The sequence below is a fragment of the Microcaecilia unicolor genome, chromosome 3 (genome assembly GCF_901765095.1).
Source record: "Microcaecilia unicolor chromosome 3, aMicUni1.1, whole genome shotgun sequence".
Lineage (NCBI taxonomy): Eukaryota > Metazoa > Chordata > Amphibia > Gymnophiona > Siphonopidae > Microcaecilia > Microcaecilia unicolor.
The window spans coordinates 412804207-412818784 of NC_044033.1; the positions used below are offsets into that span (position 1 = coordinate 412804207).

The window sequence follows — 14578 nt, forward strand, 5'->3', positions numbered from 1 at the left end:
ATCCTGCTTATTCCTCAAATACATATCATCTGGTCATTCCTTCTTTTTCTAAAGTTCACCTATATACCTTTTGATCAACAGTTTTCAGCTGCCTGGCTCCTTCACTCTGGTATACTGTTCCTATAAATCTTCACCAGAACCTTCCTTCAAAAAGTTTAAATCCGTGCTTAAGCATTGACTTTTTTGACACTGTTCTCCAAGGACAAGCAGGATGTTACCTTCTCACATTTGAGTTGATATCATCAATGGAGTCCCGATGCAGACGCTGCCCAGCGTTCTGTAACTTCTAGAAGCCTTTTGGGAGTCCTGTCCAACACACGCGGGACCGCAATTTCGTTTTTTTCTTCGGAGCTGTGCAGATGTGTTTTCAATTTAAATAATCCTGTCACAGTTATTAGATATGGAAGGGGGAAGTGGCACAAATGTTGTTCGCTGATAATGTAATTAATGAACCCGAACATCTTTTTGGCACAGATCATGTCATCTCTTTCTGGTATCTGGTTCTGCACAAATATGGTCAAAAACACAAACAGGAAGAAACCTCTATGAAAATCCAACAAGAACCAAGAGGAAGTAGAGGGTGACACGAATGACGACCAACCAGAGAGATGAATCTCAAAGGTTCTTTAATGGGAGTACCAGAATATAGACTTGACACAAATATGACCAAATCTGAGATCCTAAATCTCACTATTACCTCTCCTCTACAGCAAGAACATCAGGGAAGATACCCCTTCCCGTGGGCAGATAAATCAGTTCGATACCTGAGTATCTATTAGCTAGAGCATTGGGAGGGTTATAATCTATCCTGGCTTGGCAGGGTGTGTGCGATTAAAATTATAGTGATTTCTAAACTTGTGTACCTTTTTGTGGCTCTCACCATCCCCATTCCCAAAAATATATTTTATTAAGCTAAAAAGAAAAGTTTTTCATTACACTTGGGCTAAAAAAAATACCTAGGGTAACTTGCAATGTCCTATATCAGAACAAAAGACATAGGGGCTTGGGTGTACTCAGTTTTGAGCTCTTATTATGTAGCTGTTCAGCTTTGTTTAATGACAGAATGGTTGGGAGGAGACTGTAAACCACAACTACGCAGTGAGCCTCCCTATTTAGGGGAGATTCTCTTGTGGGTGGCCCTGTTGCTTCCTACACAGCAAGCCCTGCATTTAGTCCATACTTTACTTGCCTTATTGCAATTCCCCTACCCAACTTGGCTATCCAGAAAGACGTTTTTTTTCTCTCCACTCTTATACTTTATGCGTTTCCAGATTCTGATGTAATACTTAGAGGTATTTACCTGCGCTGGGTGTGTCTCTTACTCCATACCCTGGGACAGATATGGGAGGAAAGAATTTATGTCATGGGATGATCTTCAGGAAGTTTATGGCTTGAGGCCCCATGACATATTTACTTATAGACAAATTTGAGATTTAATTTCTCAACAAGCTTGGATTAAGCTTGCTTCCTCAGAAATATTACTTGAACAAGCGCTGCAATGTGGCCTACATAGGGGAGCGATATCTTGACTTTATCAAGTTCTATTATGCTACTCCTATCCTATTTTATATTGCTAAGTGGGAAGCCGACCTTCATCTCACTCTAGAGTATGCTGCCTGGGGTAAGCTTTTTAAAAATCTATTGAAGGTCTCCATTATGACGGGTATAAGATGCTTTATAGGTGGTACTACACTCCATCTCAGCAAGATGTTTTGGATAAAAACAAGCCTTTGTTGGCATAATTGTGGCCAGATTGGGTACTTCTATCATATTTGGTGGGTGTGTCCTATGATACAACTCTTTTGGTAAATTGTCTTAGATCTCTTTGCTACTATCACAGCAGTGCTCTACCTGTGTGAAGCCACTTATTACCTACTCCATGCTAAACCCACAGGAGTAAAGCTGGACATACATAAGCTGGCCTGTTTCTTTTTTGCAGCCTTCAAATTGATTGCAGCTCACTGGAATCAGCAACATATTTCATCCACGGACCACGTTTTGGCAAAATTGGACTTTATTAGCCTTATGTCCAAACTGACTGCATTGAAAAATAGACATCTTCAAACATATCATAAAGTCTGGTATATATATCAACATTGGAGAGAGCACAAAGGTTCACAATGATTGATTTGGCTCTAAATTACCAATCTACGCAAGAATCTGCATCAGGGAAATATTAATCCAGAAACCTTCATAAACGAACTAGATCCGAACCCAAGGGAATACCTGGCAGTCTGAACTAGATCCGAATCAAAGGGAATACCTGGCAGTCCGTATTTGGAATAACTTAACTCATCTAAGCACTGAAATAATAGCTCACGTACTCAGAAAATTCTCCTTCGCTCACTGCCAACTAGACACCTGCCCCAACTATATAATGAACCCCCCCCCTAATCAGTATGTCCCAGAACTCACAGACCACCTTAATTATCTATTCAAAAGAGGCCTATTCCCACAGAAAAGTGGAAATATCCTACTAATTCCCATCCCAAAAGACACACACAGACAAAAAAAAGTAGAAGACCCCTCGACTTATAGACCAATAGCATCCATACCCCTAACAACCGAATTGACAAAAGGCATAGTTGCCAAACAACTAACAGAATACCTCACTGATTTCAACATACTGCACGAATCTCAATCTTTCTTCAGACCTCAGCACAGTACAGAAACAATACTAACCACACCCCTGACCAGGTTCAAGCAGGAAATAGCAAAGGGTAAAAACATCCTCCTACTCCAATTTGACTTATCAAGCACATTCGATATGGTCAACCACCACATACTACTGAGAATCCTTGACAAGATAGGAATTACAGGAAAAGTACTCTCCTGGATCAAGGGATTTCTGACATCCAGAACATACCAAGTCAAATCAGACTCAGATAAATCTCCACCTTGGAAAGCGGAATGTAGAATACCATAAGGATCACCATTCTCACCTATATTATTCAACCTAATGACGACACCACTGACTAAATCTCTATCCAGACAAGGCCTCAATCCAATTCTCTACGCAGATGACATCACCATCTTTATTCCCTTCAAATAGAACCCCACAGAAATCACCAAGGAAATAATAAACAGCATGAACATCATGGAATCCTGGGCATCGGCATTCAAGTTAAAACTCAATAGAGATAAAACCCAGTGTCTCATTCTCTCATCCCAATACAGTAATGCTCCCCCCTCGGCAGTTAACGCACAGGGTTTATCCCTCCCAGTCTCAGACCACTTGAAAATCTTAGGAATAGCAATTGACCGCAACCTAACGATAGAAAGCCAAGCTAAGAACACAACCAAGAAAATGTTCTACGCTATGTGGAAGCTCAAACGTATAAAACCTTACTTTCCCAGGGGTTCATTCCGCAACACGATCCAAACCATGGTGCTAACCCATGTAGACTACTGCAATAGTATTTACATAGGCTGCAAAGATCAAAAGAAAACTACAGATAGCACAAAACATGGCTGCCAGACTCATCTTCGGAAAAACATGCTTTGAAAGCGCGAAACCCCTCCTAAGAAGCTTACATTGGCTTCCTATTCACGCTCACATAACATTCAAAATATGCACAATAGTCCACAGAATCATCTACGGACTCACACCAGATTACATAACGGAACTTATCGATCTACCATTAAGAAGTGTGACGAGAACAGCAAGAACCTACCTAACCCTTCACTACCCCAATTGCAAAGGTATAAAATACAAATCTTCACATGCCACCAGCCTCTCCTTTATAGGCACACAACTTTGGAACTCACTACCCAAAGACCTGAAACTCACAGAAAACTACCTACAATTCAGAAAAAGCTTGAAAACACGTCTTTTCAAGAAGTCTTTCCCACCTTGATATGCCTAATCCCACACTACCATACATCAGGAAAAGTTCAGAAATGGAAAACAATAATATTAATCTCTCTCACAATATGCTAATACTAGCCGTTAAGCCTGTTAAAACGGGCGAGATTTCCAGCTACCCTCCTCACCGCCGCTCCCTCCCCCCTCCGTGCCGGGCCCCCTGCACTGACCTGACAGCGCCTCTCACCTCCATGTGGAAGCGCTGCAGGCAGCAGCAGATCGCTCTGCTGCTGCCTGCAGTGCTTCCACACGGAGGTGAGAGGCACTGTCAGGACAGTGCAGGGGGCCTGATACGGAGGGGGGGGCGGGAGCGGCGGCGGGGATGGGGGTGGAGGTTGGTGCGCGCGATATTCGTTTCCAGGCTCCAGCGGTAGTGTCCGACAGTCCGACTCTATTTCCCTCTCTGTTCCGCCCTCTGACGTCATCACATCTTGACGCGAGGGCGGGACAGAGAGGGAAGTCTCTACTGCGCATTTGCAGGTGAGTCGGTCACTTGCCATTTATATGTTTTATATCAGCCTAAGCATTTATTGTACTTCTGTATTATGTACTAGAGTTCTACAAATCTACATTTTGTAACTGCCTTTTTAACAATACGTAAGCCACATTGAACCTGCCATATGGTGGGAAAATGTGGGATACAAATGCAATAAATAAATAATTGATTAAACCCCCCACAAATCTTCAACATTATGTTTACATTCTAACAAATGTTGTACAAGAGGATTGATTGATACATATGATTTTTCTTTGTGAGTGGCATTGAGAGATGTAGCTTGATGTTTTTCAAAGAAGCATGAATGTGTTTGAAGGTTGAGGAGCTCACAGTTGGGTAGTTCCATAAATATATATTTTTTGAGCATTGGAAACATACCAACTTGTCTGGAAATGTATGTCAGCATTTGAAGCGTCTGCCAATTTGCATGATTAGTTTTGGGAGTCCTTGAAAGGAAGCCTTTTTTTGTGAAACACGGATCACATTGGAGCTTTTTGATTAACAGCCTAAATGTTTTCTTGGCTTTTTTTGAATTACTAGGCTAAATATTTTTATTGTGGAGAGAGGGGACTTTTGTATTAACAAGAGGAATATTTCTTCTTATACATGACATTTCTAAGACCTGGTTCTTTTCCTGTGGTAGGACCAGCTCTATCATATTGGACTGAAGGATAAGACAGTTGTTTTGTTTTTTTTTTGGGACAGTCTGGTGTGATGGGACAGTCTGGTGTGAGTGTGAAGCAGGTGAGTTTAGCATAAGGACTGATCTGGAAGTTGGGTGGTGAACCAGAGCTGATGACCTGTTCGCCTGTACTTTGGGACACAGGACTCTGTACTGACGTTCTGAATTGACCCTCCAAAGGAAGAGTAGGCTATATGTTGTGTAGGAATACTGGCTGTAACAAGTACTTGTAGTCAAAAGAACTGGTAATTTGGCTAAACAGGTGTAGCCTAGTAGGTGAAGCCTAGTTTGGTTGAGCTCTTCCATTATCAAAGTATAGGAAAGAAAGGATGGTGCATCTGTTAAGGTTCTTATCACTCAGTGAAGATATCCTCTTTCCAGGGATTGGTATCTCTGTTTCATTTGTTTCTGATACTTAGTTTTGATACTTAGAGTTACTGTTAGAACCAAGAGATTAGTCTTTACCAAATAAATGCTGCTGCTTTAAGGGAGCTAGGCAGAAAGCAGATTATGTTCTTTTATAAGTATACTGTTGATTGTGCACCCTGGTCAGCAAAACATTTCTTTATGGAACACTGTCAATTATTTCATGGAGATAAGTAATGAAGCTACTTTTCTGCTCCCATTATTGAGAAAAACACATTATTTCAAACAGCAGAAATAAATAGGTAATTAAAAAAAATGCATACCTATCAAGAAAGAACATAATTTTAGCTACAGTTACAAAATAAATCTATAGTACAATTCAGTTTCATTTGTTAAAGAACTTCCTTCTGGTCTGATTATAGACATCAGAATGATTAAGTAGCAGTCTTATTAGCTTGTAATGGTTTTAACTGTGGCAGAAATAATGCCAGTAACTAACATTTCCTTTGTTACATACCAGATAAAGTCAGTAGCTAACATTCATGTCCTTTGTTACGTACCAGGCATACTTGATGAGACCCTCTATTATCTTTTTTGATGAGATCGATGGATTAGCACCAGTCCGTTCTAGCAGACAAGACCAGATTCATAGGTAAGTGGTGTTCATGTATAAAATTTCTGGCCAGTTGTAGGAAAACAACATTTTTATCACTTGGAGTTCAAAACTAAGGATATTGGGTACACTGTTACAGGTAGGTAAATGGCTATTTTGTACAGTTCAGTGGCCATCCTTCACAAGTTACAGGTCTTTTCTTTGAATGCAAAAATAAAACTCTAATTCTTAAGATTTTGAATCAAGTTTGTCTTGCTTGGCAGCAGAGTAACTATAGCCTTTAAAAAGAAAAACAAACAGTTTGAGCCTCTTATACACCATTCCATGTGTGACCTTGATTACTTAGTGGCCCTTTTACTAAGACTTAGTGGACGCTAACTGAATTAGCACATACTAAATGCTAAGAAGCTTTAAGGACCTCTTAATTTGAATTGTTCACTGTTTCAACTAGTGGTGGTACAATTACATTAAGGAACCTTTATGTTCAGTATTTATGATTATTTTTAAGGGCATTATTGATGTTAGAGAGCAAGCAGCATAGAATGACCTCACAGATGGATGGGGTTATCTGGCATACCCCACATGTGGAAAGACTTCCCTAGCTGTTTAACTCTTGAAGAGCTTTGAGTTTGCTGCATGTATTCAGTACATTCCATACTGCATTGCTACACAGAGTGGTCTTAGTTTTAATTTTTCTGTGAAGCTTGTAAGATTTCTTTCCTTCAGCAGTCCCTTCATTAAAAAAAAACCAAACAAAATTGTTTCCATATATGGGTCACCTCTTTTCTCCTCACTGCCTCAGTTTTTTTTTTCTTTCCTTAGGATTTTTGATTCATTTCTTGAGATTTCCTTTAATTTTGCTGAGGACAAGCAGGCATAATATTCTCAGATGTGGGTGATGTCATCCACGGAGCCTGAGTTCACTGTCACTTTAAATTTTTGAGGCAGTGCTCCCACCGTGCATGCACGGGCTCCATCCCGCTGACACTCAAGCGCAGAACCAGCAGTTTATCGTTTTTCATGGAGCCGAGAGGTTAGTTTTTTTTTAAATCTTTCCTCAGTATATCAAACTTTTGCTTTTTTGGTGTGCTCCCTTTTTTGGGACATTTTTTCTTCATATTCTTCTTTATACAATTTTTTTAAAAAGTTATTTTCATTTTTCAGTTTTTGGCCTTTTGGAGGCCTCTGAGCACTTCTTGTGCCCAGGAAAAATTAAGCATTTTCGGGTACGTGACCACTCAAGCTCCCATGGCCAATAGTGCCTTTTGACCTAGCATCTGCTGTTTTCCCCTCTATGTCAGTGAGGGTGCTGAGTGGCTTTAAGAAGTGTACTCAATGCACATACCCCCATAACTAGTGTGGTCAGTGCTTGGGTCCAGAGCCCCGGGACATACAATGTAGCCTCTGCCTGTGCATTCAAACCAGGACTCTTAAAGCCCAGAGTCTAGCGTAAAAAAAACCTTTTTGGTTCTGCATCAACATTGGCATCTGCATTGAGCATGAAAGGGGATTTGGTACTTAACGCGAAAACTGCATCTGCATCAACATCGGGTGCACCGATGCAACATCGTGAAGATCCGACATTGGGTTCGATGCCATGTACCTATAAGGGCTCCTAGTCATCGATGCGTGCATTGAGGGACCTGCAGCATAAATAGCCTAAGGAGCATCGCCATCGTTCTCCCTCCAGGAACTCTGCCCACGCCTCTCCTTTATCGACATCCTTGATGCATGGGAAGCGTCCGTGCCGCAGTGACTGTGCCCCTCCTTTCCAGCTCATTTCTCTTTGAGAGCCTTCGAGATCTCCTAAGCCTGTACAGGCTAGAACTCATGCTGTGTCCACATCACTTTCTCAGCCAGTACTGATGCTTACTCTTCATGAGGAAATCCAGGCTACGCTTAAGGAGTTTTCAGGGCTATTGCATTTGAAGTCTATGCAGGCAGGTGTACAGGATGCTTGTGCCAGCCTCAGTCCAGCCTGTCGCTTCATCGGAAAGACAGTCACAGGAGAGGTCCTACATGACTGCTCAGTGTTGACCGTCTGGTGCAACAGGAACCCTACCCGAGGCATGAGTTGACATTGCCAGAGAAACTGTTCTCCAACTTTGGATACCCGTCTGCCTTGATGCACCTCGATGTACTAGTCGACACACTCTTCCAGATACTTCCCATTAACAGTACTTTGAAGAGTCTGTTTCAGACCTGTCTTGGGATAGATCAGGACCCACAGGACCTCTCCTCTGAGGAGTCCTATGGCCTTCCATGTGATTCTCCTCCGCCACTTGAGAGATGTAGGTCTCCTCCAGAGAGTATATCTTTTTCTGGCTTTGTCCATGAGATGGTTCAAACCATACCTTTCAGATTGGAAAAAGAGGAAGAACTTTGTTTAGAACTTTTTGAAGTTCTAGACTATGCCTCTCCTCCTAGAGAAGGAATCACTATTTCACTTCAATTATAAAAAAAAAATAACTCTATTTAAAAGCTGGGAGACTCCTCTGACAGTTCAAGTAGCCCCCCCCCCCCCCCCAAAAAAAAAAAAAAACTGGTACAATGTATAGGATACAGAAATCCACTGGATTTAAGAAAACAGTTACCACATCATTCTGTAGTTGTGGAATCTGCCTTAAAGCACACTTGCAGTGCAAGATCTCATTCTTCTGCTCCTCTTTTGGCAGAAAATCTTTTCAGGCTTCAATGTTAACCAATCGTATATTAGATGGATGGGGGGGGGGGGGGTAGGGAAGGGAAAAGATGAAGCCGGGCCTACGGGGATGAGGGGGGGGGGGGGTAGGAAAGGGTTGATACCGGGTTACAGGGCAATTTATAATTTCTGGTCCTTTATTTTGTAATTGATGATGGTTGGTCTGTGCTCTGCATGTGACCGAGTAGGTAATCTTTTCAGGCTTCAATGTTAACCAATCATATATTAGATGGATGGAGGGGGGGGGGGGGGGTAGGGAAGGGAAAAGATGAAGCCGGGCTACGGGGATGGATTGGGGGGGGGGGGGGTAGGAAAGGGTTGATACCGGGTTACAGGGCAATTTATAATTTCTGATCCTTTATTCTGTAATTGATGAGGGTTGTTCTGTGCTCTGCATGTGACCGAGTAGGTAAGAGATTCTGCTCCTCTAGGAAGAGATGCTAAATCATTAGACTCTTTTGGCAGAAAATCTTTTCAGGCTTCAATGTTAACCAATCGTATATTAGATTGTCAACTTTATTTTACAATTTACTTAGAATACTCTGTATTAGAGATTTTATCGTTTTCAGAATTCCCCCCCCCCCCCCCCCCCAAGAAAGCTGAGGAATTTTATAAATTTCCCAGAAAAGTTCTTGACTGTCGTAAATAGGCAAGGCAGGCTTTTGATTTCTCTTCACACATTTCCGCCTTAGCAGTGGCAATGCAACATCTCTCCTGGCTCAGGGTGTTTAATCGCAAAACCTCTGACCACAAGCGTCTAGCAGATGGCCCTTGTTGTGGAGATAATTTATTTGGTGATAAAGTCAAGGAAGTGGCTGACCTAATTAAAAAAAAAAATTAAAATAAAGATTCTATCCAGGCCACAAACTTCTGCTACTACTTCTAGAAGATTTGCAGGAGGATATCGATGCTTCAATTACTATATGTTGAAGCTTCATTAACACTTCTCCACCTCAGAGGAGTATGTCCCCAATGCTCATGTCCAAGGCAGCAGTGAGGTCACAAATCCCAGATACCTTCTCAGTCTAAGCAACCACCTAATGTTTGACTTCTTCCTAGAGAGCATTGCCACAGTAGAGTTGTTCATGCCAAGCGGAAGGAGGCTCATTTTTTCCCAACTGAAGCAGCCTCTCATAACCTGCGACCGTTGGTTGCTACACAACATTCAGCACAGTTACTACGCTGTACTCTAGCAAAGAAGACCTCCCGACCATCCACCAAGAAAGCCTCATTTTAACTTCTTCCAAATGAAACCACTTTGAGAGGAGCTCTTGGCTCTCATCTGGCAGAATTCAGTAGAACCAGTTCCTCCGCTGCACAGGGGTCTCAGGATTCTATTCCAGATATTTTCTCATACCAAAATAGATGGATGGAGTATGTCTAATTCTCGATCTGCTAGACTTAAACAAGTTTGTACTCAAAAACTTTGCATGGTATCCCTGGGGATCACTACTTCCCCATTATACAACTCAACGATTGGCTTTGCTCTCTAGATATCAAGGAGACGTATACGCACATACGTATTCTCCTTGCACACAGTAAATTCCTCTGCTTCCGCTGTGGAACCCTGCACTATCAATACAAAATCTTACCATATGGCTTGGGCTTGGCTCCTCGAGTCTTCACGAAGTGTCTGATAGTAGCTGCATAACTGCTTGATCAAGGCAGCTTCCTGAGATTCAACAAATACCTTCATTTTGTCTGCCATAAGGCTCCTAGAACTACTATTTGTAATCAGTTATCCCAAATCACATCTTCAACCAATTCAGCTGTTAGAGTTCATGGATCTTTCTTCAGTACTGGTTCCTTCCTCAAACGAGAGCAAACATACTACATCTCGTCACTTAGGTGTTCAAGTCCACCCAAGTGTCTGCATGTCAGATGCTCGGCCTGTTCAGTCACATGACTTCAACAGTCTGTGTAACACTATTGCCTTGTCTCCACTTCTGAATTCCTTTGTGGACACACTCCTCTCAGTGGTTCCAAGCCATGGGATTGCTATCAGCTTGTATTCGAATCACTCCACAGCTACGCCGGTCTCTACAGTGGTAAATAGTGTCCCAAAATCTCACTTGGGGTTTTCCGTTCTAGCCCCTTCCACATCACAAAGTCCTCACCACAGATGTTTCTATGACAGGTTGGGGAGCGCACCTTGATGGTCTCAACATACAGGGTGCTTGGTTTCCACGAGAGAAATGACATCATATGAACCTCCTGGAATTGCAAGCTGTTTGGAATGCCCTCATAACTTTCCAGGACCATAATCTCAATAAATTAGTACTTGTTCGCACAGACAACCAAGTTGCAATGTATTACCTGAACAAGCAAGGAGGAACAGGATCTTACCCTCTGTTGGCAAGCCATACAATATAGGTAGCTTCTCGAAACATCTCGGTAAGATGCTTAACGAGAGAGCAGGATAAAGGATGCACATTATCCCCTTCAGCTTCTAAGCACCTTGTAGATCAATGGAAAAAACACAATTTGAAGTGCCTGTATACAAATGGTAGAAGCCTAAAAAATAAGATGGGAGAATTAGAATATATAGAACTAAATGATGAGGTAGACATAATAGGAATCTCATAGACTTGGTGGAAAGTGGACAATCAGTGGGACTCTGTGTTAACAGGGTACAAATTGTATCGCAGTGATAGGATCAAATTGGGGTGGGGGGGAGTTGCACTATATGTTAAAAAGGGAATTGAGTCAAATAAAACAAACACGCTACATGAAACAGCAGTGTGGAATCATTATGGATAGAAATTTCATGTGTGAAGGGAAGGAGTATTCTTGTAGGGCTGTACTACCGTTCACCCGGACAGATCGAACAGACAGATGAAGAAATGTTTACAGAGATTTGGAAAGCTGGCAAATTGGGCAAAACTATAATAATAGGTGATTTCAATTACCCCAATATTGACTGGATAAATGTTACATCATGGAGTGCCATGGAAATAAACGATTGCTTCTTGGAGCAGCTGGTCTAGAAACTGACAAGAGGAGGAGCCATTTTGGATCTGGTTCTTGGTGGCATGCAGGGCATAGTGCGAGAGGTGGCGATGTTGTGTCCCCTGGGAAACGGTTATCATAACATGATCAAGTTTGAGATACTATCTGGGATAAACCCTCAAAGGAAATCTACTGTAGCTGCATTTAATTTTCGAATGGATGACTATAATAAAACGAGGAAAATGGTTAAAAAGAAATTAAAAGGATCAGCTGTTAAGGTTGGAACAATAAATCAGGCATGGATGTTCTCTGAGGACAAGCAGGCTGCTTGTTCTCACATGTGGGTCGACGTCTGTGTCGGCCCAGGAATCGGCAAATTTTTGCAAGCAAAAAAGTAAAGTTTTGCCAGAGTCTTCTGGCGTGCAAACAGCGTGCACTGCGCATGAGCGTGCCTCCTCAGTTTTTTCTTCTCCGCAACAAGAGAGACAGTGTTTTTCGGCTTCTCTTCGTTTAGCCCAGGAAAAGAGTCTTTAGTCTATGAAATTTATATATATCTTTCTTTTCGTCATTTCTAGTAAAAAAAAAATAATAATAATAATAAAAATCTTCCCGTATTTTTCCTAGTTTTATTCCCTTTTTGTAAGTTTTATTTCTTTTTTGACGCGGCCGGAGTTTAGGCCGCTCGATCGGGTTCTTCCCTTTTCTTTTGTGCCCTTTTTTCGTTTTACTGGCACAATCGCGACTTTTGATTTCACCTAAGCCGTTTTTCCTTCCATGTCATTGAAGACACCCAGCGGCTTCAAGTGTTGTACGCGGTGCAACCCGACTATTTCAGGTACCGATACCCACACTTGGTGTATCCAGTGCCTTGGGCCCAACCATAGCCCAGCCGCTTGTAGTCTGTGTCTTCGTATGAAGAAATGAACTCGTGTCTCGAAAAGCCCAACGAGAAAAACTTTTTGGGGCTCAGTCCGGTCCTTTGGCGTCGACTTCAACAGGTGCATCGACATCAGGAAGAAAAGTAATGGCTGCTTAGAGACCAACTCGCGCTAGGAGCAGTGAGGCATCGAGTGGGTCTCCACCTGCCTCGAGGCCTCCCGGGACCGGCCTTCGTCGGACCCGGCCTCGAGGATACGTGAGGATTCCACGTCTTCCTCATTGGTACCGAGGAGTCTTGAGGGGTGACGAGCGGAAGGCAAAGAAGCACTGTCATCGTTCTCCTTCGACACACGGTACCGGGATCTCCGGGGCGTCGAGAGAGTCGGCACCCGAGAAGCGTCGGCGCCGAGAGGATGGCTCCCCCTCTATACAGGAGGTGCTGATGCGTTGGTCTCCCAGTAGCCCAGTACCTGCTCCCAAGCCTCCATGGGTTCTGACACCACCTGTTCCACCGACCCTGCAGCCCCGCAGTTGGACCAGGCATTGGCCTCTCGACATCGCCATAGAGGACATCATTCCTCGGCGTCCAGGCAGGTTCAGTGTCGAAGTACCTTGACACAGGCTTTATCCGACACTGAGCAGGAGCGTTCGTGGGAGTCAGAGGAAGATCCCAGGTACTTTTCTTCTGATGTGTCCTTTGGGATTCCCTCTAATCCTTCCCCTCCGCCAGAGAGGACTATCTCCACCGGAGAGTCTGTCTTATTCTTCTTTTGTTAGGGAAATAGCTACGGCTATTCCCTTCCCTGTGGAGGTTGAGAATGAGCCCAGGACTGAGATGCACGTGGTCCCGGATTATTATTCTCCACCTAAAGAGGCTGTGACTTCTCCTTTGCATAAGGTACTTAAGGAAGTCCTTATGCGAAACTGGTCATCCCCTCTGTCTGGCCCCATGGTCCCGAAAAGAGCTGAATCCCAGTATTGGATCCACGGTGAACCTGGGTTGATGAGGTCTCAGTTACCCCACAATTCCATGGTGGTGGACTCCGCCTTCAAGAGCCCGGAGTACTAGAGACTATGCTTTGGTGCCCCCAGGCAGAGAGGCTAGAACTCTTGACTCTTTTGGGAGGAAGATGTACCAGGCCGCTTTGCTCGCCGCCAAGATCCAGTCTTACCAGCTCTTCATGAACGTACACTTGCGGACTTGGTACGACAACTGTCGAGCTTGGTTGATGTACTCCCTACGGAGCTGGCCGAGCCTTTTCACCAGGTGGTCAGGCAGCAGAAGGCGTGTCGAAAGTTCCTGGCCAGGGGTACATTTGACACTTAAAAAAAAAAAATTATTATTATTAAAGATTTTTTTTAAATTTTTTTATTCATTTATTCAAAAAAAATTACAAGAAACCACTTGCATAGAAAGTCTCTACAAACGTAGTAAGATTTAACAAGGAAAATAATACAATAAAAGTAAAATAATTCACTTTCAGAGAATAGAGACTCAAGTCCATAAATCTAGAAATCCAATATGTAGGAAATCAACTGGAGAAATAAACAAAGGGAAATAAACATCAGATATCATTATTAAAGATTTTTACTACAATTCCAAGAACAATCTTGTTACAGAAAAAAGGAATAATAAAGCAAATCTGTTACATTACAATTTGTCAAAAGGAAAAAAAATACTTATCTTATTCAGTCCACAATTTAGAGAGCAGAACAAGGCACAATACTCAGGATAATTTCTTTAACTAATCAAATATTAGAGACTTGGTGTACATGACATTACTGTTTCTGGAATTGGAGATGGAGTTATTACTGACCTAGATTCCAGAAAAGAACTTAATGTAATGGATCAAAAAAAAAAAAAAAACATATTTCAATGAATTTAACTTCACTATACATTTGCATGGAAAATTCAACCAAAAAAGGCCACCCAACTGAAGAACGGGGGGGGGGGGGGGGGGGGGGCGAAGTTTAAGGAAACTTTGGCACTTCTTCTGGCATTTGACATTTTTGACGTGGCATCTAGA

The 14578-nt window shown here is 42.5% G+C and overlaps 1 protein-coding gene across 1 annotated transcript in view; it reads left to right on the forward strand.

The window, feature by feature from the left end:
* ATAD2B (ATPase family AAA domain containing 2B) overlaps window positions 1-14578 on the forward strand; it is a 714191-nt gene that overhangs the window by 338874 nt on the left and 360739 nt on the right. Inside the window, 1 exon segment of the mRNA XM_030198808.1 lies at window positions 5973-6061. Within this exon segment, the coding sequence (XP_030054668.1) occupies window positions 5973-6061 (89 nt within the window).